The sequence below is a fragment of the Daphnia pulex genome, chromosome 10 (assembly GCF_021134715.1).
Source record: "Daphnia pulex isolate KAP4 chromosome 10, ASM2113471v1".
Taxonomy (NCBI): Eukaryota; Metazoa; Arthropoda; class Branchiopoda; order Diplostraca; family Daphniidae; genus Daphnia; species Daphnia pulex.
Genome location: NC_060026.1, coordinates 3,837,501 through 3,863,809, shown reverse-complemented (window position 1 = coordinate 3,863,809; position 26,309 = coordinate 3,837,501). Strand labels below are relative to the sequence as shown.

At 38.7% G+C, this 26,309-nt stretch overlaps 6 protein-coding genes and 1 long non-coding RNA gene across 10 annotated transcripts; 2 read left to right on the top strand and 5 right to left on the bottom strand.

Annotated features, from left to right (window-relative positions):
- Window positions 1-38: 38 nt before the first annotated feature.
- LOC124204895 lies at window positions 39-1,723 on the top strand. 4 transcript variants are annotated; one of them, XR_006879155.1, is made up of 6 exons: window positions 39-287; window positions 458-620; window positions 685-707; window positions 788-943; window positions 1,014-1,086; window positions 1,150-1,723. It is a non-coding gene; the product is annotated as an uncharacterized LOC124204895 (long non-coding RNA). The 4 variants fall into 4 exon arrangements; XR_006879156.1 differs by having other exon boundaries at window positions 763-943; XR_006879154.1 differs by lacking the exon at window positions 685-707.
- A 569-nt stretch (window positions 1,724-2,292) lies between these two features.
- LOC124204892 (rabenosyn-5-like) lies at window positions 2,293-4,966 on the bottom strand. Its single transcript, XM_046602126.1, has 10 exons — window positions 4,610-4,966; window positions 4,343-4,465; window positions 3,980-4,282; window positions 3,698-3,894; window positions 3,499-3,638; window positions 3,344-3,430; window positions 3,093-3,266; window positions 2,927-3,032; window positions 2,719-2,834; window positions 2,293-2,609 (listed from the first exon to the last, which is right to left on the bottom strand). The coding sequence occupies exons 1-10, from the start codon at window positions 4,770-4,772 to the stop codon at window positions 2,519-2,521; spliced, it is 1,500 nt and encodes a 499-aa protein (XP_046458082.1). The 5' UTR covers window positions 4,773-4,966; the 3' UTR covers window positions 2,293-2,518.
- On the bottom strand, window positions 4,917-7,457 carry LOC124204889. Its single transcript, XM_046602124.1, has 5 exons — window positions 7,327-7,457; window positions 6,861-7,204; window positions 5,691-6,785; window positions 5,240-5,628; window positions 4,917-5,180 (listed from the first exon to the last, which is right to left on the bottom strand). The coding sequence occupies exons 2-5, from the start codon at window positions 7,053-7,055 to the stop codon at window positions 5,132-5,134; spliced, it is 1,728 nt and encodes a 575-aa protein (XP_046458080.1). The 5' UTR covers window positions 7,056-7,204; window positions 7,327-7,457; the 3' UTR covers window positions 4,917-5,131.
- Window positions 7,458-11,144: 3,687 nt separating this feature from the next.
- Window positions 11,145-15,685, bottom strand: LOC124204888 (ABC transporter G family member 20-like). The gene is made up of 13 exons (XM_046602123.1): window positions 14,719-15,685; window positions 14,119-14,541; window positions 13,770-13,863; window positions 13,423-13,698; window positions 13,177-13,361; window positions 12,875-13,082; window positions 12,618-12,795; window positions 12,440-12,555; window positions 12,282-12,352; window positions 12,124-12,212; window positions 11,885-12,061; window positions 11,687-11,794; window positions 11,145-11,613 (listed from the first exon to the last, which is right to left on the bottom strand). Exons 1-13 carry the CDS (start codon window positions 14,850-14,852, stop codon window positions 11,414-11,416), a joined length of 2,259 nt encoding a protein of 752 aa, XP_046458079.1. The 5' UTR covers window positions 14,853-15,685; the 3' UTR covers window positions 11,145-11,413.
- A 3,174-nt stretch (window positions 15,686-18,859) lies between these two features.
- Window positions 18,860-20,596, bottom strand: LOC124204883. Its single transcript, XM_046602117.1, has 3 exons — window positions 20,498-20,596; window positions 20,157-20,432; window positions 18,860-20,094 (listed from the first exon to the last, which is right to left on the bottom strand). Exons 2-3 carry the CDS (start codon window positions 20,404-20,406, stop codon window positions 18,980-18,982), a joined length of 1,365 nt encoding a protein of 454 aa, XP_046458073.1. The 5' UTR covers window positions 20,407-20,432; window positions 20,498-20,596; the 3' UTR covers window positions 18,860-18,979.
- A 2,170-nt stretch (window positions 20,597-22,766) lies between these two features.
- Window positions 22,767-24,311, top strand: LOC124204885. Its single transcript, XM_046602119.1, has 2 exons — window positions 22,767-23,298; window positions 23,370-24,311. Exons 1-2 carry the CDS (start codon window positions 23,180-23,182, stop codon window positions 24,046-24,048), a joined length of 798 nt encoding a protein of 265 aa, XP_046458075.1. The 5' UTR covers window positions 22,767-23,179; the 3' UTR covers window positions 24,049-24,311.
- Window positions 24,312-24,732: 421 nt separating this feature from the next.
- Window positions 24,733-26,266, bottom strand: LOC124204884 (G patch domain-containing protein 4-like). The gene is made up of 3 exons (XM_046602118.1): window positions 26,036-26,266; window positions 25,563-25,962; window positions 24,733-25,500 (listed from the first exon to the last, which is right to left on the bottom strand). Exons 1-3 carry the CDS (start codon window positions 26,094-26,096, stop codon window positions 24,906-24,908), a joined length of 1,056 nt encoding a protein of 351 aa, XP_046458074.1. The 5' UTR covers window positions 26,097-26,266; the 3' UTR covers window positions 24,733-24,905.
- Window positions 26,267-26,309: the final 43 nt, after the last annotated feature.

Sequence of the window (26,309 nt, the reverse complement as noted above, 5' to 3'; positions counted from 1 at the left end):
TTTCGCATTTTAGGCCTTGGGTCCGTACTAAAATGCGAAATCGGTGGGTGCGAAACGTCAACAGAACGTCAACAGACGACGCCATTAACATACTTGCGTCACAAAAATCTACTCGTCTAGATAAAAACACCTTGCCTTCGAGTTAGTTTATCCTAGTTTCTGTTTTGTATATAATTCGTTAAATTAAAAGGATATTACAGTTTTGTGTATTTACCTATTGTATTCATGATTTTGATTTGTGATTCACGTTATTTGCCATTCAATCACCGCAATACTTCTTAAACTTGGTATGTAATTTCGTGGGTTTTTGCAATCTTTGTTGATGATCTAATGGAGGGAATGGATTGAATTTGACATAGTCAATTTATTGATTCCAAACTTAACTCATCTGATGTTTCAGATACTTTGTTTTTTCTAATATTTTTCTTCGCCCAACTAATTGATGCATTTTTTTTAGATAATTAAAGTCATGGGAGATGTCCACTTCATGAAACTCGCTTTGTCGTTTTGCTGAAGTAAGCTGTCTTTCTGCAAAGAAATAAATGAGAGTAAAGAAAAAACTTCCCAATGTGAGGTGACATGATGTTTCACCTGATACATTGTAACCTACATTCTCTGAGGTATTTTTTAGTTAAAATTATCATGCTGTCTGTATGTTATTCTCATACTTGTCTGTTCTCATAGGTAATACATCTACTGTTTCTGAGGTGACGGAAAAATTATGCAAGTGTTTTCTTTTCTAATCGCTTTTCTTGTTCAAAGCAATAATTTGTTATCCCTGTCATAGAAAACCTTGGTGGAATTCTGAGAGTGGTAATAGTTTCATAGCTCATGCTGCCCAAGTAATAGTGTGGAGCAGGCGTATCTGTGCTTTACTTTTGCTACAAGCGCTAGAAGATTGGCATCACAAATCAAATCTTTGTATTTTCAATCTACAATTCAGGTATCAAAGAATCATTTTTATGTTTAAGGAAAGTTTCGGTTCTTGATTTTTCTTCTTCTGTGATGGCTAGGTGGATACAATATGTGTGCATGTGCGCATGGAAAGAACGCTCGTGTCGATGACTTTGTCAACGGGGGAAAAATGTTAAGCTTAATTTGCTCGATAATAGAATTTGTTTTAATCTTTTCTTCTTTTATTATCATTAGGTGGTGTAGGCTGATTTATTTCATACCTCGGTTGAATCACTCATCAGCCCGTCCCAAGACGCATAGCTGACTTTTGACTTCAATTTTTCATAATTTAAACCGAAATAGTGTAGCGGCTGAAGAAATGAAATTTGATTGCTCCCCCCTTTCAATGTCTTAAATAAAATAATCCCACAGCGCCCAGCGGGGTACATTAACACATTGTTACGTCGTCGACGTTCTCTATGTCATTCGATCAATCTGTTTCTCTTAGCCGGAATTTCTCTCAACAGTTGTTCGCCGAGGAAAATCGGCTGACCAAGTCAAATGGAAAAAAACTATCAGCCGATAGCAGCCCGGCGTCTAAATATATATAGCTATTCGATTGAAATTTATTGAAAATGCCACCCAGCTAAAACGTGCTGAAAGCTTCTTCCGCCTCTATTCCACAAAGACTTAATTGGAGATTTCTCATTCAAGAGCTCATCCGAGGGACCCCCGTGCTCTTGAAGAAACAAGAGTAATCGAGTCGACTAAATAAATTTAATTTGATAAGACTGTTTTCCCATGAAATACAAACATTTTATTTTCAAAACTCTAGCGAAAAGTAATATTCGTTAATATATAGTGTACACACATTCATATCCATACATACATTCACATTACATATACTATGAGTCATGAAACATGGCGGCCTAAACGGGCCTCATCCGTCAATTTGCACTCTGGTGGGGAAAAGAAAACATTTTCGTTTCGCATTTTGAGGTTTCGCATTTTAGTATGCCCTCCGGCATTTGGTCCCGCGAAACGGTCCAAAAATTTTGGTCCGTTTCGCACAGCCTTTCCGCATTTTAGGCGTTTCGCGTTTCGCGTTTCGCTTTCGCAGTTTAGGGACAGCCGTTGTTACTTGGCTAAAAAGTAAAAACGTAAAAAGAAGAATCGTCTGCAGCCGACCCCTAGCGGAGCAGCGCGAAATTCTTATTTTTTATTTGACAGAGATGGATTTTGAAGTTTAGCTTTAGTCGTTAACATTTATAGCTTCACTCTTCAGTTATAAAATTCAAATGCTACTTAATTATTTATTTATTTAGTGTAAGATTTGAAAGTTTTCAAATGTCTAATTAGTGCCACACAATTTTCGCAAATGCTGCTTCTACACCTCCAACAGGCCTGAAATTTGATGTATTTTCTAGAGTTCATTCCTTTGGAATTGCATAATTCTTTTTCTAACTAGGAAGTTAATCATATGCATTTATGAACAAAAAAACGGAAGTTGCATTCATTATTATATATCGCATTCAAAATAACGAATATCACATTGTGGGGGGCGAATAAACATGTTATTTGACCATTCTATATTTGATCAATTGATGGAATGTCGATCGAAATCTTATGACTGAGACTGCATTCTCTCGTGTTCAATCTGAAGATCACGTAAGTTTGCCTCCAGGATAACAACATCGTCGTAACGATTTGCACGCCTAGTAGATTAGAAAATGAAAGAAAATGAATAAGGAATTTTTTTAATTTTGAAGACAGGATTTCAAAGCATAACCTAGAAATTCCCTAGTCAATAATTTTCATGTATACCTAGCTTGTTGAATGTAATTCCGCATTATTTGCATTTGCTGTAGCATCGGATCATCTGATTCATTTACGTTTCTTATGTTTGAGGTTTCTACTCCCCAACCTCTATCCACGGACACCTACAATTAAATAGATTACAATGCAACGCAATATTTTTTTAAGTAATCAGACATAAGCACTGTGCAGGATGGAAAAAAAGTAAAAAACTTACTGCTTCAAAATCTTTCTGATTATCCATGTGTTGACGCCTAGTTTCTGTTTCCCGTTTTTCAAAAACAGCTTTTTTCTCTTGAGCTATGCGCTTTTCGATTGCTTGACTGAAGAGAAATGGACGGGTAAAATGAATTCATAACTAAAAGTTAATTGATCTGCCTTACCGCCTCTCAGCTTGCAGCACTATAAGTTGTTCTTCAGTGGGCAAGTTCGGCAATCCAAGTAGATTTTCTTTCAAGAAGTTTACTGCAGAAAGACGAATTTTGAGTTGTAATGACAGAGCAGTGCCAGACGTGGGATTCTTCTCATCATCGATTCCCAGAGACTGGATTTTTTTACTAAACAATAAATAAAAAAAGTGTATCAATAAATTTACCAATAGCGCCAAAGAGAAAATTAAGAGAAAATTGGATACCTGTAGCCGTCAACGTATTCGGCAATTTTCAATAGTTTCAGACGACATTCTTGAGCATCTTTCAAATTGTAAGTAGATTCACCTTGACTTGTCAATTAAATAGAAAGTTATCATTTGTGAAACATTGATTTGTTCCTTAAGAAATTATGACAAACCTAAAAGATTCGAGCATTTTCAAGAAAACCGGCATGAGTTCGGCACCTTTTTCCATGTACTTCCGCATTTCATTATAGAGTTCGGCGATGACAGCGTTTTGACTCCGGCTGTCCATTTGCTGTTCGCGTCGTTCAAGAAGCTGGAAAACGTTTGTTATGGTTTTTAAAATTCTTAAACTAAAGCATTACGTTTGCGAACCTGTTTACAATAATAACAAACTCTGATGTGACCTTCTCCCGTATCGGTATCAATTAGAGAGGTCAGTGACGTCAAACTAGTGGTAGATCCAGTCCTTTTAAGAGCATGGACGGCAGCGTGAGTTAATCTCTTAGGAGGACTTGGTTTCTCCTTGTTGTCATCTAAGGTTGGAATATAGCTGGGATTTGTCAGTTTCCCTTGCAAAAAGTAAATGGGGAATAATGAGAAACTGAAACACAAAACATCTTTAAAAAAATACATTTGTAAAACAATAATGCTTACTTGCAAATGAAAGCAAGAGAAATTGACTGCATTGGTGGCATTGTACGGTACCACAGACACGGCAGTGATGTTTCCGTCTAAGTATGTTAAATGATTTAGCACATTGTGGGCATAGCTGAACATCCTCGTCGTTAACCCAAGTAACTATGTTTTGTTCATGCTCCCGTCTTTTCGCAGCTTCACTGGGTAAGCAAGATACAATTTTATCTAGTCGAATGATTAATTTGTTTGTTTCGGCAGCGTAAAAGTCCATTCGGTTACTCCGGAACTTACGGAAATCCGACCAGTGACTATGTATTACACCTACAATGTATTTCAATTAGATATAATGAACAGAGTGTTAACTTTTTGAAAATTTCTTACCAAAATCTTGAGGATCCCATTCAACATGATCCTGCTTTTGCTGACTGGATTTTGAACTGGTTTTCTCCAGAATCTCAAAAGGATTGTCTGACTTCAAAATCTTCTTAGCCTTGCCAAGAAAGTCTAAAACCAAAACATAATAAAAAAAAGTTTCTGTTAAAATAATTGTGTTTACATACATAAAACTTCCTACTGTGCTGAATATGATAGCATGTTGTACATAGTAATCGCAATGCATACTAATGAAACAAATGAAGTGGTTATTACCTTTGAAAGCCTGTAATACATCATTATCCTCTTCTGTATCATGAGCTTCTTCGAAATGAAGAAGTAACTGGTCATCTGTAGCCAAATCTTCCATGCAAATAGGACAAATAAATCCTTCTCGAATTCTGCTCTCGTTATCGTCTGTGTGTGTGCTGGTCGCCATTTCACTCAAATAGTTGATACTACTAGGATTATTGTATCAGGACAAATCACAAATCTAACCAATGTTACTCCAAATCTGTGTAACAACTTTTAAAAGCTTGTAATCCAGGAATAATTCACTTCATTTGTATTACGCCCATTCCTATAATTTCTTTGGACAGAAGCAGACGACGTCGTCTTACTTCCTATATTTCAATCGATTGTTAAGTATTGCGATACATGACAAAATGAACGAGTCTAGCGGTTTTTTTTTTACATTTCTAATGAATGATTCGTTTTTTTATTTCTGTTACTCAATAATTTCTTGCAACGCACTGAATAAGGAAAAACTCTGATATAAACAAAATATCGTATGTAGCGCTATAACTTTGCGTCCTTGGGTGTGTGTCCGAATATGTCTCGGTGTGACCTACCAAACAAATAAATGTAGAATAATCCAAATTAAAAAATCAAATAGAATGAAAATACCCAATTGACATTGCGCGTTGAGAACGACGTCTAGGAGAAGGATTGGTGGACGAACTGTAAGTAGAACAGAAAGTATCATTGTGTCCATCGGAATCAGTGTGGTGACTGTGGTGCTGACGTTCTGGTTCGCTCATTTCAATCGGATCCTGCCATTCTTCCTTTTCCGTGTCCGACGACGACTGGGAAACGCGTCGCGGTCCCACCGAAACTGCCGGCGGAGGCGAATGAGCCGACCGATGGACGACAACATCCTCTTCGACAATGCTGTCCAAGAAACGAGGCACCATCTCACTGTGCAACGAAATTGTGCTCTCGTGAAAGCTGGGCAATTCTCTTCCCTGCCGGAACGTGTAGCTGTAAATCTTTGGAGCCTTCTCCGCTTGAATCAACTGGATTGAGAAGCGATTAACGGCCAAATTGCCTAATGTAATAAGACAATGTCTTACCGTACATTCGTGACGGTCGACTTGAAGTAGGATCCATCCATAGTGGCAATCTGCTCCAGATCGGTGACCGAATCCATCTGGTGCGAAAGGAGTCCGGAGATGTTGCTCGATTCCGTCGAGACTCCGAATCCGGAATCGAGTTTCGTGTCTGACGTCATCTGGCTCTTTTCGACGTAAGCAGTTGCTGTAGCGTCGACGACCGATACTTTCGACTTCAAACTCGGTTTGTGCGGATTAAGCGACTGCAAAGATGGCTGCTGCTTGACCGAACGTCTCTCGACCACTTTGTTGATCAATTTCTCTTTGATGTCGGAGTCGACTTCCAGATCGAATGCCAAACTGCCTGGATGACGCAATTCGATAATCAGCATGGCGCTTCCGGTCAACAAAGCCACCAGACCAGTGACGAGCACAGTCCAGTAACAGCCGTCCAGTTTGAATTGGAGTAGGCTTCCATTGATGACGATGACTAGATCCAAGGCTGGCAACAATATCCAGTAGAGGAAGACGGCCATCAGGCCCAGCAAACCGGTGGTTATCATGGCAACGGCTCCGTGCTGCGGAATGACGAGGAAGAAAATGTTCATCCACGCCCAGCTGATGAGCGTCAACGTCAGGAAAAATTGGCAAAAGAATCCAGCCCTTCGGTAATCGACAGACCAGCGGAAACCTTCTTCCTGGTGACTAAAATAGTTGATGACGGTCAAGATGGGAACAGGCAATCCGCGTTCCAGGGCTTCCCTGAACTGCACTCGCATGTCTTCGGCCGTTTTCAGTTCGATCCGCTCGTTAAATTTGATGACACTTAGATCGCTCGCTTTCTCGTAGGATCCAGTGATCAGCTGGATGGAATCTCGTGGCAGTAATCGAGGTAGAACCACATTCTCCGTTTTCTGTTGGGCTGGTGCATTTTGACTGGGATCCAGTACCAGTGTGATGTTGACGTAATCGAGTCCGACGTGAACTTCGATCGTGAGATTCATGGCCTCGGCATCTTGAACTCGAATGGGTGCTCGAACGGAGACCGGCCCACCACACTGCCACCAAGGCATCACTAAACCCAGGAGGAAAGCACCTCCCATGAGAATGCTTGTAGTTACCTGTCAAAATGTTTTGATAGTCTGTCGTAAAAATTGTTGCACAGGAAAAACAAGTGGAATGTCAATTCAACTTACGAGTGAGACAGTTCTCCACTGGTGCTTGTAGATAGGTGAGAGCAGAAGCAAAACTGTGACGAAAGCAGCTGCTGTAATGACCACGCCGAATAGCCAATCGTTCCAGTATAACGAGGCCGAAAGCCGGTTTGAATTGCCAAAGTACGATGGCCCACCATCCACGCGATTTAAATTAAACCAATTGAGACTAGGCATGCTGGGTCTTTAATTTCTGGACGTCAAATGTGTTTTCTTTTGTTTTTCTTTCAGAGTTTGTTGGGAACTCGCCAATTCGGGGGTGTTTTGTTGTTGTAGATGGTAACAGCTGATTACGTGACGTCTGTCGCATTCTACATTTATGTCACCTGTTGCATGTTTTGGGCAATTAATCAATCGATTATAAAAAAAAAAAAAACATATTCATGGATCTACTAAAAACTAAACTAAATTTTCAACAACATTTCTTTAAAATATAAAACTACTTTACCGTCGTGTTATATTTAATTTCATTTATTTTTAACAGCTGATTAATGATCTAATGACAACCGATAGGCATCTTCTCAACATCAACAAGGCCCTTGGGTACACGCCTTCGGGTTGGTAGAGAAAGAAGTTTAAAACCTTTCCCTTGATCCATTGAAATCGATTAATTAATGAATTAACTCCTGAGATGGATGGAAAATGGAAAGAATATTTCTCAAAATGCCCTAACACTATTCCGTTTGACAAATTTCACTAAATGTCTTTCATTTCACTATACAGACGTGTTTATACCAGATCTTGTTAGCGCCAATCGAAGTCCGGGTCAGTCCTGGCGCACGTACGATTAATTATGATGTTATATTTTATGATTATTTCTCCATTCTTCCAGATGGAGAAATAAGGTGGCAGATTCACGTCTTAAAATAAATGTCATGACGATATCTTTTACCGTCAAGTTCGCTACCAGACATTTCTGCTTGTATACAGACATTGACCTTCCAGCGGTAGGGTCAAAACTGCTGGCAGCTGCTAGCAGACTATATTGCGTAACATGTTAGTATGTTACGCAATATAGTTGCGTAATATAGCTAGTTGCGTTTTTTCTCCGCTAGACGATTATGCTTTGACGACTTACTATTTAACCGGATTGTATTCCAAATATCTCAATCTATTTATATTTAATAATTTCGTTCTAATTTGAATAATATGCGAAATATATTTGCCTATCCCAGTTTTAAACTCTGTAACCGTCACGTTAAAAAACAATTTGAAATTCAAGGATAGAAGGTGCGATCCGCATGTTGCCGGTACTTCACTCCGAGACGGAATGCATATATAGAGGCACCGATCCACCATAGTATCAGCAGAACATTATTACCACCTTAATATTCTGAACTTTCAAATTGATTCAATGCCAACATGCAATTCATCTTGAAAGTATTCGAGTTCTCAAACCTTGTGGGAGTGCCACTTCCCCTATACCTACTCTTCTTCATTGTTCACACAGTTTATTTTCTTATCGTTGGAGAAGATCTCGTTAATCCAATTGACTGGGAAAGAGATCCTTTTAATGAGATTTGGAAAAAGATGAGACATGGCAAAGTTTTCTTGAGCTGGGCCCTATTAGCAGCGCTTTTGGTCGATCTTTACACCAGAGACCACTTGGCTATGACCAACATGTTATGGGTGTACGTATATACAGAATTGCCCAATCTATTAACGCATGTTTTACCGAGCCTCATTCGACGGGTCATCATTTATCGCCCAAATGGAATCGAAATTCTTTACCATCATTGTCAGCTCTTTCAATCTGACAGGAACGAAACGAACAATAACCATCAGATATTTGCATACTCGTTTTTCATCAGAGCTTTGAAAGATCCGGGGATCTCCCATCTGTACCACAAACTGTGGTTGAATCGTGGTCTGTCTAAAAAACAGAAGGAATTCCAAGATGAAATCGCCGCTCAGATATTGGAGCTCTCCATTGAAGAATTTCACCGGCCGCTTCCCAAAGCTGTCAGCCGTGATGAAATGAGACGATCTTTAAACAACAAAAAACTGCTGGACGTCTTGATAAAGAGAGAAGTTTCCGGCGCCAAGAATAAGAAAATTACTTTCAACAGACTCTACCAGCGATTCCACACCGATGACGTAGAATCAGTCGATGAACACTTCCAAGGTTTACTTGACAATGAACCTTATTACGACTGTGGGCAATTGTCGATGGAACAACAACAACTTTTACTGATTTGGTTCAAGAATCCAATACAATCCAGCAGTTGGAACTATGAAGCCAACTACGATGCGGACCACGAAACCGAACATGAAACCGTTATAAATAATAAGCAAAATCGAAAGCTCAGACGAAAGAAAGTGAAACAGCCCATGCCTAAGCTTGAAGGCCGAACTGATTACTGCTTCGGCTTGATTGGATTCTTAAAGCGCATTTGGAATCGGCTTACCGGCTACAAAAGACCAAATCGTATTAACCGAACGACGACCATAAAACCACTCGCGAAATCCGCTATTAAACCCGAACCGCGTACTCGACCCAAAAGTGACGTATCTTCTACCGAGCGTCAGGACAATGTGAACGAGGTGACTAAAGAGGCTTTAAATTCGATCATACCAGACCCTCCTATAGCTCCTTTTGAAATAGTAAACGTTATTTATACGGACGATTTATCCGCTACTGGCGATGACAAAGACACTGGCGATAATCCCCCGAAATTGGAGTCGAAAATCCCAATCCCAATCAGAAAAACTGAAATGGTCAAAAACCGAACAGTGACAAGAAATAGGCCCGAAAAACTCCAGGTAAGCCCTTCGGCGGGAATGAAACCTCCTGTCGCGGCTGCCGTCAAATCACCTGGAGCAAATCTTACCCCCAAACCATTCCGGGCCAAACCTGCTCCCGCCAGTACCTACAATCCTCCATCCTCTAAGCTAAATAAGGATCGACCGGATCGACGAGCAATGAAAAAGCATAGTTCAAAACCAAAAGTGAAAGCGAAACCTACCGAAAAAGACGAGCCCAGGCAATTTCGTGCAAGACCTGTCCCTTCCAGTACGTACAAACCGACGTTGTATCCGTACCTGGGTAACTCCCATTCGAAGCGCTGCTAAGATTTTCATAAGTTTTTTTTTTGTTTTCTTCACTGGAGTTAACAGGTTAAAAAAAAATTGTCTGGAACTGGAGGTATAACAGCTTGTTTACGTGACGTCTGTCGCACGCTACATATGTCACCTATTGGATTTTTTGTACAATTAATTGATCGATTAACAATGCGCACCCAACGAACTAAACTAATTTGGCCAACATTATTCAAGCATAAAACTATGTTGCCGTCGTGTAATATTTAGTTGATTTTGAACAGCTGATTAAGGATCCATCCGATAGCATCTCAACAAGGTCCTTGGGTACACGCCTTCGGGTTGGTAGAGAGAATAAAAGTAACCTTTTCTTTAATCCATTGAAAAATAATGAAATTTCATTTGACTAATATTATTTCCCTTGAAAAAATGAACATGCAAATACGCTCAAGCTACGAGAAATCATATAAAATGTAATTTAATTTCTTCTTCTTAGGTGCGCTCACAGTCGTGAGTGGTGAGTTTGCCATAAAAGTGACATCAGACGGAAGGAATTTCTGTCTATTATATCCCTTCATAAAGCGCAATCGTTATATTAGAGTGAAACAAAAATCTGGGACACTATAGACTGTGACATTGACCTGCATGGCGAGAATATTTCCCAATCTAGGGACACATCACAATATGGTACAGTATATGTAAATAGAATTGCGATTGAAGAAGAAGGAGCGGCATTACATAATCGCGTCTGCTGCTGCTGCTGCTGCTTAGTCATCTAGGCAGTGCCTATCCCAACCGGTTTGGATTTCTTTTTTCTTTTCCACCTATCCTTTGAGCTATAGTGTTGTTCATTTCTTTCTTATTTTGCTTTGTAATATTAAATGGCATGTTTGATGCATCACCTAGTGGCCTTGACAGCGATATTTCTAGAGAGAGAGAGAGAGTCACGGCCGTCTGGCTGCACCACTATCCATCGCCGTCGGTGCGCCAATTACAAACTCTCGATTGGAACAAACTCAGGCTCTTCTTAAGAGTTATGTATTACGCAAGTAATTTAAAAAAAAACCTGTAGAAAAATCCCTGCGGAAAATTATCGTAGCGATGTCTTGGAAAAGGTTCAAGAAAGAGTTAAATAATTTGATATTTTTAAGGGGGGGACATGACAGCTCCACATTTCTATTTGATAGAATATCTGGAATAAATGATTGCGCAAACAAATATACACGGTTCAGACTCCAGGGGCATGTGTATCCATAAATGTCATGCATATTATAGAAAATTAAAATTTAGTATGAACTCAACAAAAACAATGGCACATATTCAGCGATGATAAATGTAGAAAGTCATGGAAAAATAAAAGATCAATCAACTCGTATACTAATACTACTGCTATACTAATACGAACATTCTTAAAACTCTGTGAATGGCGGTATACAATCTAATCGATTCCAAATCAGAATCATTTTTGTTTTCTTCTAAACAGTTCAGAATTTCCCTTAACTGGAATACTTGCGAAAACGTACGACAATTAGACAACCAATCAACAAGCCCAAAATCCAGATAATGCTGATTGCAAATCCTGCATAAACATCGACTTCACTGAGGCCCCATCCTTTTGAAAAAATGCATCGCAATGATTCGACGGGATACGTCATCGGCATGCTATAAGAAATTGCTCGGAGATAAAAAGACATCCCTAAACAAAATCAAATTAAACTTAAATTACCGAATTCAAATATTTTGCTAAATTAAATGAATGAAAAATTCACCTTCAATTGGCCAAGCAATGCCACTGGTAACGACCAACGGGAGAAAACTGGCCATGGAAAGTGACAGAGCGCTGATTTCATTTTCGCAGACCGTGGCAATCAGCAGACCTAAAGTTCGTTAAAGGTGCAATCAAGTTTAATTCCGCAACGAATAAAAGGAGGAAATCAAATCAAATCAATTATTTTTTAAATGATTACCGAAACACATTCCGACAAGACCTTGAAGAAATGTAATTAATATAGCTAAAACCATACTGCCGTGGCAAGGGACGGCGAAGAACCATAACATGATTATGAAAACCAGCGCTATCTGGCCGACCATAACGGACAGCTGGTTGACCAGATACCCCATTAGAATTTCAATCATTTGCACGCCTGTGTAAAAGATTATTCAGTTAAAGATCAAAAATTGATTGCTACTAATTACTATGACTTACCTGCTACTAAACTGCGATCTAGAAGACCTTGTTTCCTTTCAGCGACAAAGGCTCCAGCAGTTAGCGAGACGGCCATGAAATAAATAATCCTTAAAGAATAAAGAAATGAGTGTTAGTAAATTCTAAATGTAATTTGTAAACGATTAGTAAAAACTTGCGAGATAATGAGGCCAGGCGCCATGAATTCAGTGTAAGGCGTATCTTTCTGACCATAGACAGGATCCATAAACTAAAAGTCAAATTTGTTTTGTAATTATTTGAATTATAATAAAAATATAGGTTATAAATAATCTTTAAATGTAGTGTAATGCCTTACCTCTAAAGGAAAATTACTAGCATCCGGTTCGTGTCCACAAGATTTCATTAAATCTCTGAAAAAGTCTCCAAAGCCTTCGATAAGCCACTTTTCAATGAAAACATCAATTTGTTGATCTAGCACAACACGCAATATGATAAACAAATTCAAATGTTTTAAAAATTCTATTTCATCTTACTGGTGGAATCCATCCTGACGTTAATTTGACTGCGAAGAATAGTGTCATAAGTTGCCGAATCTCCGCTCTCCCGCCGAATTTCAAATTCCTCTGTAAAATTGTGTCCAAAGTGTATCACTCCCCAAACATCATTTCTTTTTCCTGCTTCGAGAGCTTCTGAATAATTATCAAATGGAATCTGCAATCACAAATTTAAGAAAATTCAAATTTTAATAAAACGATCTCCAAATATCTGAAAATTCAATTTGATATTTCACCTGAATGATGTTGTCTTTCAAGAATCGAAGGTAGCGACAGCTGAGCATGGAATAGGAGCACTCTGTTGTATAATTGCAAACACGGCCCTCGCTAGGATTCAGCTCGTCGTTAACAATGCCCATCCTCAATCCAAACGGTTCGTGTCCGAGTGTCACATTAAAAACGGCCGCCTGGAAAGCAGGGAGGAAGTAGAGGAACCCTAAAATCCTTCGCCGATCAATAAAAAATAAAGATATTTCTATAACCGGTTTGAATTTTAAGAAATTAATAATAATGATTGATCAGCAAAAAGACTATTTACCCAAGATTTCTAAAAATCAACAAGTAATTCTTTAGAATAAGAGCAGAGAGGCGATGTCGAGATGGCAAGGTCATTCTAAAGGGATTACGGGATCGCTTGCCAGCCACGAAATTGATCACTGGACTGTTGGACACTTTGGCCGGTGTTTCGTTATTGTTATTCATCGCGGAATCGAATTGTGTGATCTGCTCAAACCAAAAATGTGATACTAGATAATTAAATAAAACAACGACAACAATATTTTACCACGGAGAAATCAGCCGGCGATGTGGGAGATCGCTGGTCATTCCTGGTGTAGCGATCATCGATGCCCACTTCAGAGACGTCCGATTGACTTGCGCTCTGGTCAAAGGCCATGTTGTCGTGGCCTAGCGCTGGTGGCTGTTGCTGAATTCCGTTTTTACCTTCATCCTTCATGCAAAGTTTGAGGAAGACATTCTCCAGTGAAGGTAAATTGTAATCTCTCAACAGATTTTCGGGTGAGTCTTCCGTTAGCAAACGTCCAGATCGCATCATTCCGATCTAGGAAAGGTCAAATAAAATATCGTTAATGTCGGTTTACATAATAAAATCTTAGATTGTTTATCTTATACCGTGTTAGCCTGTCGGGCTTCTTCGATGTAGTGAGTGGTGACAATAACCGTTCTTCCGTGTTCAACACTCTGCCGAATCAAATGTTCCCAAATGCTGTGGACGATAAAGAATTTGTATTAGCTACAAAAATAAAATTAATTTTTAAAATTTGACAAACAAAATCTTGAAATGTCTGGCATCATGGCGAGATAACACACAGTTAAAGGTCAAACAAAAAATTGACTATTGAATAAAATATGCTAAAATGTGCATGACATAGCATTTTAGTTCAAGATTTCACTTTTGTTCCCGATATGCACAAGAAACAAGATTTCAAGTGATTGATCTAAAAAAAATGTTGAACTTTACCTGTGTCTGAGCACTGGGTCAACGCCAACGGTGGGTTCGTCCAAGATCAACAATTCAGGTTCGTGGAAGAGAGCGGCAGCAAAAGACATGCGTCGTTGTTGACCTCCGCTGAGTGTGCCGACGTAACGATCGCTGGCTGGCAGATCCAACAGCTTGGACAGAAATTCCACTTGAGAGTTGACAAACTCTGTCCTCAGATTGTAGATTCGCCCAAAGTAGATGAGAGTCTCCCTGATGGTAAAATGACCGTACAGGGCCAGTTCTTGCGGCATGTATCCGATCCGTGGGCCCGGAATTCCGCTCTCCGGAGTGCCGGGCTCGTGACCCAAGACCTGTACGTCTCCGCTGTTCAAACTGCGGCGGCCGACAAGACAGCTTAACAGAGTCGTCTTGCCGCAACCACTGGCTCCCAATAATCCGTATCTACAAACACACACGATGTTCCACATTAACATATTTGGTTTGATTCAATTTTCTAAAAAAATGTTTTACTGCAAATCAAATCACTGACAGTTTGAAGAAAAATCCGTCAGATACAGTAATAATTAGCAGGAAAATTTGTTTGTATTATTTTTTTAAAACAAAACAGAAATGGCTTACATTGATCCTTTTTTGACGGTCATGTTCAGATTTTCGAGGATGATGGATTTACGACTTCCAACGCCATAGGTTTTGATGGCGTTGCGGACGAGAACTCCGTATTCAACGCTAACTCCAGCACTTGCGTCGTTCATTTCACAGCCGAGTTGATGCGACGGAAAACAAACACTTCAAATCTTTTGTGTCGGAGATGATTCCAATGAATAGACAACAAATGCTAATAGAGAAAAGAAGCGGCGGAGAGACGAACTTTGTTGCACAGCTTCTATTAGACAAGACAGCGAGATACGTATAAGAGAGCTAACAATACACTTGGTTAGCAGCTAAGCTACAAGTGACAATATTATATGTTGGTTTATGCAAGAAGCAAAGTAAAAGAACAAAAAAAAAACTTCTTTCTATCGCCTTGACCGGCTTTCAAGTTCAGTGTTCCTTTCCCTTTCGTTATATTCCTCTCCATCTTTTTTTTTCTACTCGGCACAGGTTTTTTTTTTCTGACTCGCTTTCCATTTTCGAAAAATTAGAGTCGACTAAAAACCAGAAGAGTTGGGGATATTAGATGGTCTAATAAGAAATCGCCAAAAAAAGGAAAAAGAAAATTCTTTCGGAATCCTTGCCCGAATAAGTGAGAATTGCTCATTATTTTTTACGATAACAAACAAATAACGTGTCGTATACGAGCGACGAGAGTTATATCCTGTAGCGTCTATTTAAGGCGCAGTCGTGTATGAATAAAACTATGGGTTCATGCGTTCATCTGGGTTTTTTTCGCCTTGCATCACGTATAGAATTTGAAACTGCCGAATTTCGTTATTTCGCGTTGTTTTTACCAAATAACGGAACTACGTCTATTAAGTGACGTATATATAACCTAATTATAAATACAGCACATATGCAATGTCACAATGTGATATCTGGCGCTGCGGCGCAAGCGTGACGAAAAGGACTAAATAATGCATGCAAATTTGCGCTTTCTTGGCGTGATCCATTTCTCCATTTAAGAAAACGAGTTCTGTAAGTGTATATAGCTACTAATTCGTTATAGTGGCGGTTGGTGGTTTAACCTGAATTAGTTTATTTAGTTCATATATAAGGTTCTTTTGTGCAGTCGCGGATGAAAGTAACTAGACTATCGTATGATTCGAATTCACTTTCTCGCGGTTCGACATGGCATTGACCATGTCTCGTTGACAAGTCAAACCGGTATATACACCGGAGTATGTCGAACTGCTAAACGCAACTGAGCTCCTCCTACTCGTTTTGAGTACTTTCTATGCGAGTCATGAGGCAACACAAACAACGCAACATTTAAAACTTCGTAATGATGAAGAAATATTCAAAGGCGGAGAAAGATCGACGGTTTTGTCTGGAAAGTTCGACGTATTTCGAATTAGAATATCCTGTTGAGCAAAAAAAAAATTTAGCTTGAAAGGTTCAAACTCATAATAAATTCAAAATGATTAGACGAATTGAACGAAAATTCAGCAATTCACGCAGATCTAGCTGGAATTATTTTTCGTTTTTTCTTAAGTCGTTTGTTGCCAACTGTATTGAGATTTCGTATAAAATTTTGATTCGAGTTTCACTGTCGTGAATTTTGGGCAAGGTTGCAAGAATTTCTTAATGATTTACACCACCTAAAGTCGAAAATAATGCAACATATGATTAGCCTTTATAACCGGTTTTATAACGGAATGCGCATTTTTCGTGTTCACAGCTTTCTTTATTCAGGATTTCCCATTCATATCTCCTTTCACTAGATTTATGCTTACTCGTGATCACGATCTATCTCACTACTAATTATGTATTATTTTTTTCACAAGATTTTTTCTATTTTCACTATTTAAAAAACGGGAGGTGTTTGTTTGTATTTCAGATGCCATAAATGAAACCCCATATAAAATGGTCCCTATGTTTTGACTCTTGTCCATCCAAAAGCTTAAATTCGCTTATTAAATTTTGTTTAGATTATTTCTCCCATTTCTGGGATTTCTAGTTCCCTCAATATTCATCATTACTTAGATTTCAAAGTATTCTAATCTAAACAGAGTAAAATTTAAATCCACCACAAGGAGGAGGGTGTGTGCGTCCCCGGTGTGAATGAACCTTAACATTGAACGCATACACCAAATATTCCATACCACTGCTGTGAGAAATAAAAGTAGAGGAAAATGTTAATTTGTAATGAATAATACGCAAAAATTTATGCTCTTCAACAGAGCATTAAAGATTGAAGATTAAAGAAACACAAATTATATTATTTTTACAAATTTTTGAAAAGAAACTAAAAATCATGAGGTGGCCGTCTTCAGTAGGAAACGCATATGTCGTATCGTTCTAACAGTGCAAAACTTGAATAATCTTGAATAACCAACAAGAGACAAAAATGGAGATCTCAAGAACTCTAGACCCTGCAAAGTGCTTTGCGTTAGTAATCTCGGTAGTTGCTTTTGGGTGTTTGATAAATCTGGTAGTGGTGGCCACTATATGCAGCAATTTTTCGTGCCCACCTGAAGGTTTGTGTCCCCAAAACCAGCCGGGAAATTCCCTGCAACCCGATCCCGACCACACTCTGAACTCTAATTCCCCTACGAATGATATAACTCCTCCTCGGGTGGTGGTTCTTGAACAATCAGAATATCCGAGAAAGATATAGCTGAAACTTACGATTCGCCGGATAAATTACCTGCTGATGTCTTCCAGCGCGCTCCTACCGAACGGGTGTCGTATCCTGCCGATGACCTCAGCAATGATCCCGACGAAGAAAATACAGATATTTACGTAAATGCTGTCGACACATCAGATGAACCAACGCCAGCAGACTCGGAATTGGGAGAGACCGCAAATGGAAACAACTCCCAGACCAAAAATTCGAATGAGTTTCCCGTGATTTTCTCCTTCATGAAAAATGTACTCGTCGAATTAGCTGGATTAACAAAGCCCGTTATCCAGGAAGGAACACTCATTACGATCAGCAATGACGAAACGTTGGCAAACCTTTTGTCGAGGCTCTTTCACAGTGCCGTGTTACTGACGCCCAATTGGAAATTATAAGCATTCTAAAGCTGATTAGTTCACTAGAGAACAATCTGGTTGCCAGACAGAGACTTTTCAACCTCCTCTTATCGAAAGCTGGCCAGCTTATAAGGTCAAATCCCAATAGTTTTGGAAATCTACAGGAGATCAATTCACGAAGCAAACCGGGCTTGATTTCACCTTCGTCGATATAAGCAAACTAAACGGTATTGGATAATTCAACAGAGAGCGGAAATTCAAAGAATGAGTCCAACTACCTACTCGACTTTTCTTTCAGTTTACTTTTTCTCTTAAAATTCGAAATATGTCTGTTTAAGCTTTAGAGATTGTGTTCCCTTGATTATAATGCGTTACAGTAGGGGAAAGATTAATACAAGTCTACTTCAAAATCTTTTGTTTTCATTTTATTTCAAATTGAATTGTGTACTAGAAAATTAAGTGTGTAAGTGTGTAACTAACAACTTAAGATCGTTTACCGTTGCTAAAAAAAATGGAGGTATTCTTCCAGATTTATTATTGTAATTTTGCCGCATTTAAACAAAGAATTTTAAAAACAAAAATCACCCGCCTGTCGGATCTCGATCGGATGTCAACTACCTGCGCTAGCAAAGGCAGCAAGGGCTGTTTGTGATTATAATTTTAAAAAATCAAAATAGCATATGACGTTCAAATCATTCCCAACTCGAAGCATTAAATCATTAAAATCAATAATCTTACATCAATTATCTCTATTGCTTTTAGAAACTCTTAGTTTGAACTGAAATCTTTTCACTGAATACTGATAACGTTTTAATCAATTGTTGTTATAAAACTATTTTCTTGTTGACTAAGTCTGTAACAATCCCTTCTATTTTTAATTTTTTCGCTCGTTTTCTACAGTCGAGCCATCTAGTGTGAAATAAAGCAAAACTAAAAACCGCAACGGTCACTCGGAAGTCGACTGGAAAGTCGGAAACCCTTCCGGGGATCGGGAATTATTCGGGACGGCTGAGCAGGAAGGGGTTAATTGAGCTTCGTAAATAGGGCAACACCGCGGATTTTCTTTTTAAATTTTTATGAATTCACCTTTTTTTTTTTAAATTGTTGAAAATGTTTTTTTAGGGTGTTTTGTGAGATCAGTGTTTAATGTTTCCAAATGTTACAAATTTACACAATGTTATAAACCCAGAAAACAAATACAAACTCAGTGATATCAGTCAATGAATTTTACATATGTTGATTGAATTTAGTCAAGGGGAACCACACTTGGTAAGAGGTTAGAAAGAATGCAACATACTTTTACTATTTTGTCGACAAAACCCGTAGACTCATTATCTGAATTTAGAAAATTCCTGTCGATAGGACCTTTTAACATTTGAAATCTGGCTCTAGTTGCCCCAATGATTCTTTCTACATGAATCCTAACATTTTCTATGCGCCTAGTTTCAATTTCCGGAAGTTGATTTCTTTCTTTCATAAACGCAGGTACCATGAATTGAGCGCCTCGCGATGCAACTACTTCTTCTAAAGGGAAACCCCTGTCTACCAAAATTAGGTCGCCATGTTTCAAGTTATTTAAAATTCCACTATCAATTACAACTTGTTTATCACTCACTCTCCCACAAAAACCATTTGAAACAAAATTAAAAGAACCTTGAGGAGTAACAGATATTAAGTATTTCACAGTTGTCCTTTGTTTGTGCGAGGAAAAAGAAGCGGCTGGGTCAGTTGGAATATGAGGAGTATCGAATTGTAACTCAAAACAGTCCAATATTGCTGCAGTGTTAAAAAAATCCATCCTAAAGCACATTGGCATAGTTTTTTTCAGTGATTCTTGAGATGGCCAAAAAACAACTCTAGAGAAAAAACGATCGTGGAGTAGCCCTACCCAGAAATGAAAGTAGTTCGATATAGTTTGTCTAGAAACGTTAAACTGAACAGACAAATCTTGGAAACCAAAGTTATGTACTAGTTTTGTCAATGTTAAGAAAAACTGACGACGAAAATCTAAACATGAGTTGTTGTTATGTTTCAGGGGCAGAACTCCTTGAAAAATTGCTTCAAAGGCTGTTGGGGTAAAGCGGGTATAGTAAACCATTAACTCTACGTCTTCAATGCAACGGGTGTACAAATCTTTCTGTTTTTCGGCTTTCCCTTTGGCGATTTCAAGTTGTAATTGTGATATTTCTACCTTTGAGGACTCCAGTTCAGATTTTAGTTCAACTATGTTTGCATTTAGTATTTCCACTTTACTTGCAAGTTCTGAATTTCTGTTCTGTAACTCCACTATAACTTTCTTTAATTCAACATTAAGGTCAGGTTTTTGTAAGTCTGACTCTTGAAAATTATGTGACGGGATTTCTACATAAAGAAGATGAAGTAAGAAACTAAACTCAATTTGAATAACTTGAAAATCAGACTACCTAGGTTTAAAACCAATCCTGTGTCATCATGAATCTCACTGACACTTTCTGAATGAAATGTGATGTTAGATTCATTGTTTTCACCAGCATAAACATGGTCTGCTAAACTTGCATTTGGTTCTGCACAACCCACTTCTTTGTCTTCATTGGTTGACATATTTGGATTCCTGCTATTTTCACCAGCATCAGCTACATTGTCTTCTACATTTGGTTCTACAGCAACAACATCTTTGTTTTCAATAGTTGACATAGTTTGATTCCTCCTGTTTCCTTTATCTGGTGTAACAAGATGATTTGGTTAAAAGAATTAGTTATTGTGTAAAATTTGATAGAAATATTACATGTGGGTAAACATTTGACTCTTCTCCGTGTCCTATCACAATCAGACTTGGTTATGTATGTTTTCTCTAGAAGCAAACAAGGTGCCCAATCTGGGCTGTTGATATGGGGTGCGGAATGAACACTTTTTCCAAAAAAAATGTTCAATAATCGATTACCATATTTGATGTGAAAACAAATTGATAATCGATTTGAATATTGAAACCAAGTTGAAAATAAATTCAAAAATTGAAAATCTTTTGAAAACGATTTCATAAATTGAAAATGATTTTGAAAAATGAAAATGATTTCGAAAAACTAAAATGAATTTGAAAAACTAAAATGATTTCGAAAAATGAAAACGAATTTGAAAAATGAAAATGAACTTGAAAAATGCAAATGAACTTGAATATCCATACAATTTCGGGAGTGCGATATGACACCACCCTACTCTATCCCCAGCTCTCTCCGGATGCTATAGCCACCCCGAGACAACCGACTAGCCATTGATGGCTATGTCGCTGATTCCAGCCAGCTAGGCCGTCAGCGATACTGTCAGCCCTTGCCGGGCGGTGCTGGCCACCGCTGCCGCCACAACGGCCGCCGCTAAAGTCTCTCTCGACCGCAGGCCGAGTATTACCCTACACAAAAATAGATTACACGATCCAACGTGAAAAGTTTCATGTTCCTGCAGTAAATGACACACAGCCTACCCAGCAACGATGAAGACGGAACGGCCAAACGGGTGGCTTTCACCTGAGAAAAGTTCCAGTCACGCCTCGGTATGACGTTCTCGCGAAGTTCTCGTCATTCCACTAACAGCCAACTGCCCGGAAAGAAGTGTTCTGGTACGTTTCGCTGGATAGGCCTATGCGTCCTGTACTGCTGCGATACTCTGCCGTTCAATCCGACGAGAAGAAGAAGGCGGACACGCCTTCTTGCTGACGTGGATCCTCATGTTGGTGCTGGCCCTGCTGGAAATTATCCGCTATCTAAGCGGATTGGGGAGCTGGGCTTCTCTATTGTCTCTACGTCAATTTGCCATGTGGTCCACGTGCGCCGGAAGTGTTACCTACCCGATACTCTACGGCATTTATATAAAATTGGGCCATTTCAAGGAAGAGTTCATTGGAAGGATGGCTCTGTCTCAGCTGCAGCGACGGATTGAACACCAAAAATTGGCGCAACGTCTATCTTTTCTACCATCATGGAGGCAGCGGACATGGCGGTGGAGGCCAAAGAAGAGGATCCAAATGGTCATGTTGCTCATGTCCGTTTCAACAGAAAAGCTTTTTTTTTCATGGCCGGCCTCAAATAAAAGTAGTCGTATAGGAACATGAAACTTTTCACGTTGGATCGTGTAATCTATTTTTGTGTAGGGTAATACTCGGCCTGCGGTCGAGAGATACTTTAGCGGCTGCCGTTGTGGCGGCAGCGGTGGCCAGCACCGCCCGGCAAGGGCTGACAGTATCGCTGACGGCCTAGCTGGCTGGAATCAGCGACATAGCCATCAATGGCTAGTCGGTTGTCTCGGGGTGGCTATAGCATCCGGAGAGAGCTGGGGATAGAGTAGGGTGGTGTCATATCGCACTCCCGAAATTGTATGGATATTCAAGTTCATTTGCATTTTTCAAGTTCATTTTCATTTTTCAAATTCGTTTTCATTTTTCGAAATCATTTTAGTTTTTCAAATTCATTTTAGTTTTTCGAAATCATTTTCATTTTTCAAAATCATTTTCAATTTATGAAATCAATTTCAAAACATTTTCAATTTTTGAATATATTTTCAACTTGGTTTCAATATTCAAATCGATTATCAATTTGTTTTCAAATCAAATATGGTAATCGATTTTTGAAAAGTTTTTTTGGAAAAAGTGTTCAATCCGCACCCCATATGTTGACAACCAAAACACCCTAAAAACGTAAACAACATTTTCATTAATTCGTAATAAAAAAACTTGAATTCAAAAAAATTTAAAAGAAACCTTTAAAAATTCATTGTTCAATTACCTATTTTAATACTACTACAGATTTTCCCCAGTGTAAAGTGGAATAAAACTATACTAGAGAATAGAGATCCTCAAACATCGACACAGAAATGCACAGACTAAAAAAACTAAAAAAGGACGTTTCAATATTTAAATTCAATTATGGTCGCCGCGAGGTTGCCATGGCTAGGATACGGCCGATACGCGTAGTTGGTTTGTTCTTTTCCGTAGATGAGAATGAGATTACGAGTCCACCATATGATGATATGATCACCATGATATGATTAAGGTTGAAAATATTTTTGCTGTAGCGGCATTTTCACTGTAATAGAACTAAAAGTCACCCCTATCTTACTTAAATTAAATGAGGAAGCCTTTATTGTTGACAGCATTATCAAGTTATTCCATCCAGGTGGATATGTGCGAGACGTGAGGTGATGTAAATGAAATCCGATTATATTCTCAATTTCTTCGTCCAATTTATGTAGTCAAACACGTGGTCGACGCGATGATGAGTCAGAAAATGTATAAGCGACTGCTTGGCTCTGGTGAAGGTCAGCAGATCTTTGAAGGGGTAGAGGGGTAAGGTAATGATCCCATTGGACGAAATTTCTGCCGGACCCCAACCCCATTCCCATTCAGTTGGTCCATGCATTTCATACTGAGCAGTTGTCTCATGTCTCCTCGTGGTGAACATTTTTGATGTCTTGAGTGACGATGGCGGAAACAAACGAAAAACGCCGAGTGGTCGAAGTCACGGTGGTTCGTGGCACCCGGATTAATAGTCTTCGTTACAACACCGCATGTGGCTACATATTCTATAAAAAGGAACAAAGGTTAGTTTTGAATAAAGTGCTCAGTCACACATATGCGTTATGTTTACCAATTATTTACTTACATGTTTCAGAGGGAATGTCCTCAGATTAGAGTGTTATAAACGTAAACTGGGCTGCCCATGTACAATCGCATCGCGTGACGGCATATACGTGCAAACCGGTGAACACAACCACGATACCGAAATCATGGAACAGAGACGAGCGGCAATGATACGTGAGTGTGAAATTATAGCCGGTGATCCCCGAATGGGTCGATTGGGACCTAAAGCAATCGTGGCTGAAGCTCAAAGTAGGCATCCGAAAGCTAAAATTGTGTTGAATTCGGCGGTGGAAAGAAGAATCCAACGAGCGCGTGAGCATGCTGCTCGTCGTTCACCTGAGCGCCCTCGAACTCCTGAAACACCTCCAGTACAGCCACAAACTCTGGAAACACCTCCACTACAGGCAGAATATCCGCAAGCACATCCGAGGTGGCAAGAAACTTCTCCTATGCGCGAGGCGACTCCTATTCCATTCCGGACTGCCATTGAACATCCGGAAGCCATTTTTGGAAAACGAATGATGGTCGCTCACCATGCTGATGAAGGAAATAACTCAGACGAACGTGTTGGACGGGAAGTTGATCTCTTAATTGAGGAAATTAACAGCCATGTAAAAAGGGCTTCAGCCAGGAACCCATCCCCTAAAAAAGAATTGGAACACCTACACCAAATTATTGCAACACCAACAGATGGTGAAACGTTTCATTAATTCAGTGTAATTTGTTTATTTATCATAGTGATTTTATGTGATACCAAGCCAGAAAGAAGCCATCTTAGATATAGAGGATTCGAGAGGATTGAAATATAAATACAGGGGACATGTTGAACTAGAAAACTGTCTCTATCTCAACTTTAATTGGAAGGTCTCATTAACTCAGATATTTTATTATGCAATGCAAAATTTGTCCACTATGTAATGTGTACTTGTGTATGATTCAGATTTATAAATTAAACTAGATTTTGTAAACCAAATGTTTTGTTTATGAGCTTCACGAGCTGTTAGCTAACCTCATCCGAATCCTGCTAGTTTTCATTGTTACATTCAATTTCAATGATGAAAAATTTTAATTTTAAGCCGAATCATTCCAATTTATAAGAATATAAGCTTCATTAACATGTTTGTTGGTCTTAACTAAATGTTTAAAAAACCAACAATGAAACTAAGCTAGGGCCTAGGAGTTTTACACAGTGCATTTTACAAAGCCCTTAAAACCTAGTGAAGTCTTGAAATGCAAACTAAAAATTATCTGAGTTTCTATCTAAAAGTAAATTACCGTTGCAATGCTGCTGCATAAATGATTATTCCACGGGTTCTACCTAAACTAAAGCTCTGCCTTACGGTATAATTTTAAAAAAAGAAGCTATGCAAAGTTTTCATCAATGAAAAATAAAATAATAAACAATCGATCATCTATTTGCGTGGAGTGGAGCGTTGAAACGCAAACGGGTATATTCGTTACAAGAAACTCACAGTTTTAACGAATGCCACTTAAAACAAGTTGTAGGCAAAGGTTGCAGGGAAATTGTATGTTGAAATAGTCTTTTTCAAGATCCTAATAAATGTCATTAACAGTCAAATTTATCGCGATTTTTCTTTTTCTTCTTCTTTTTAGGTTCTTCGCATGTTTGTTGGATGGACTCCTCTAACAAAGGTTGTTCAGTCTCATTTTCAATAGTTTTCACTTTCTTCCTTTTCTTGCGAGGTTCTTCAATGGGTTCTTCAACTGGCTTTGGCACCAAAAGCTCAGTTTGGTTTTCACTATTTTTGGCTTCTTTCTTTTTTTTCCTTTTCTCATCTTTTTTGCTGATGAGACAGCTGGTTTCAGCGGCATCCTGAATATCTGCATGACTGTTCATCTCATCAGTTGCACAATCTATTTCTTTTCTTGATTTCTTCTTTTTCTTGGATTTTGTTGATCTCTCATTCGAAGTTATCATGTCATCAGAATGAGGCACAGAAACAATTTCATTAGCTATGCAGGTGGTCTGTTCAATTTTCTCATTACTGTTAATTTCAACAGACTTTTTCTTCTTTTTCTTTCTTTCTTCTGATTTTACTGAAATTGTAGTGGAATCGACATTCATGCTCGCCAGCATCGCAGCTTCTTGTTTGGCGATTCGCGCTAGTTTTCCACTAGCTGTCAGTCCGTGTCTAGCTCCTCTACAAGGAAAAACAATTTTATTAGTAAGTAAATTTTGATTGAATAAAAATGTAAATGTTACTTGTGGGCTGTTAATCCATTGCAGAGTTTAAAGAGTTCTTCATCACTCAATTTTAAGGAGTAATCAGTTTCTTCTTTGAGTTTAAATGTACTTTCTGTGGATTCGACTATGCCATTGTGTAAGGTTCCAGTCTTGTGAAAGACCCCATAAGCTAAGTTATTCTGGTCTAAATTTGAGCTGCCTTTTTTTGTTTTGATTTTTCCAATTGTCTCTGTCTTTTCAACAACAACTCCTTGATCATCTGTTACTTTGATGTCAAAAGCTTGAGCAGCTTTGTTAAACGCATGATCCCACCATTGAAAGTCGTTGAAATTTTTGTGACCAATGCCTGACAGGTCAAATTTTTTCGATGGTTTGATGGCTTCAGTAATACCATCTTTGTTCAAACCCAGTCCACTGCCTTAAACAATATTGCACAAATTTAGTATGAAACAATGCAGAACCATGATACAATTTTTCAAAGAAAATAATACCTTCTGCCCAACCAAGTTTCTCTAGTATTTTTTTTGCATTCTTCATTCCTTGAGAATCCATGATGAATATCGGTAAAACTTAGAACAAAAAAAGTACAGGTAATATAAATTGTGACTTCACTTTAGAGTGGCAGGTTTGAGGTTCAGGTTTGAATGTAAACACGTTATAAACACGTTGAGAGCAGACAGACCGCTGACATTTTGGAAACGACTGCGAGAAGATATTGCAGTTGTACTAGCTCAATTGTAATAGTAAAACCAGCTAAAAAAAGGA

Excerpts from the sequence above, each read along its gene's own strand:
- LOC124204892 (XM_046602126.1), bottom strand. The coding sequence starts at position 4,772 with ATGGCGACCAGCACACACACAGACGATAACGAGAGCAGAATTCGAGAA. Across the intron at positions 4,466-4,609 it reads TGTATTACAGGCTTTCAAAG|ACTTTCTTGGCAAGGCTAAG; the intron begins GTAATAACCACT and ends TTTTGGTTTTAG. Across the intron at positions 2,610-2,718 it reads AATTACATTCAACAAGCTAG|GCGTGCAAATCGTTACGACG; the intron begins GTATACATGAAA and ends CTAATCTACTAG.
- LOC124204889 (XM_046602124.1), bottom strand. The coding sequence starts at position 7,055 with ATGCCTAGTCTCAATTGGTTTAATTTAAATCGCGTGGATGGTGGGCCA. Across the intron at positions 6,786-6,860 it reads AGTGGAGAACTGTCTCACTC|GTAACTACAAGCATTCTCAT; the intron begins GTAAGTTGAATT and ends ACATTTTGACAG. Across the intron at positions 5,629-5,690 it reads TCAAGTCGACCGTCACGAAT|TTGATTCAAGCGGAGAAGGC; the intron begins GTACGGTAAGAC and ends TTCTCAATCCAG.
- LOC124204888 (XM_046602123.1), bottom strand. The coding sequence starts at position 14,852 with ATGAACGACGCAAGTGCTGGAGTTAGCGTTGAATACGGAGTTCTCGTC. Across the intron at positions 13,699-13,769 it reads AAGCCCGACAGGCTAACACG|ATCGGAATGATGCGATCTGG; the intron begins GTATAAGATAAA and ends GACCTTTCCTAG. Across the intron at positions 12,796-12,874 it reads TGAAAGACAACATCATTCAG|ATTCCATTTGATAATTATTC; the intron begins GTGAAATATCAA and ends TTGTGATTGCAG.
- LOC124204883 (XM_046602117.1), bottom strand. The coding sequence starts at position 20,406 with ATGTCAACTATTGAAAACAAAGATGTTGTTGCTGTAGAACCAAATGTA. Across the intron at positions 20,095-20,156 it reads AGGATTGGTTTTAAACCTAG|AAATCCCGTCACATAATTTT; the intron begins GTAGTCTGATTT and ends TTCTTTATGTAG.
- LOC124204885 (XM_046602119.1), top strand. The coding sequence starts at position 23,180 with ATGGCGGAAACAAACGAAAAACGCCGAGTGGTCGAAGTCACGGTGGTT. Across the intron at positions 23,299-23,369 it reads TTCTATAAAAAGGAACAAAG|AGGGAATGTCCTCAGATTAG; the intron begins GTTAGTTTTGAA and ends TACATGTTTCAG.
- LOC124204884 (XM_046602118.1), bottom strand. The coding sequence starts at position 26,096 with ATGGATTCTCAAGGAATGAAGAATGCAAAAAAAATACTAGAGAAACTT. Across the intron at positions 25,963-26,035 it reads GAAACTTGGTTGGGCAGAAG|GCAGTGGACTGGGTTTGAAC; the intron begins GTATTATTTTCT and ends ATATTGTTTAAG. Across the intron at positions 25,501-25,562 it reads AATGGATTAACAGCCCACAA|AGGAGCTAGACACGGACTGA; the intron begins GTAACATTTACA and ends TTTTCCTTGTAG.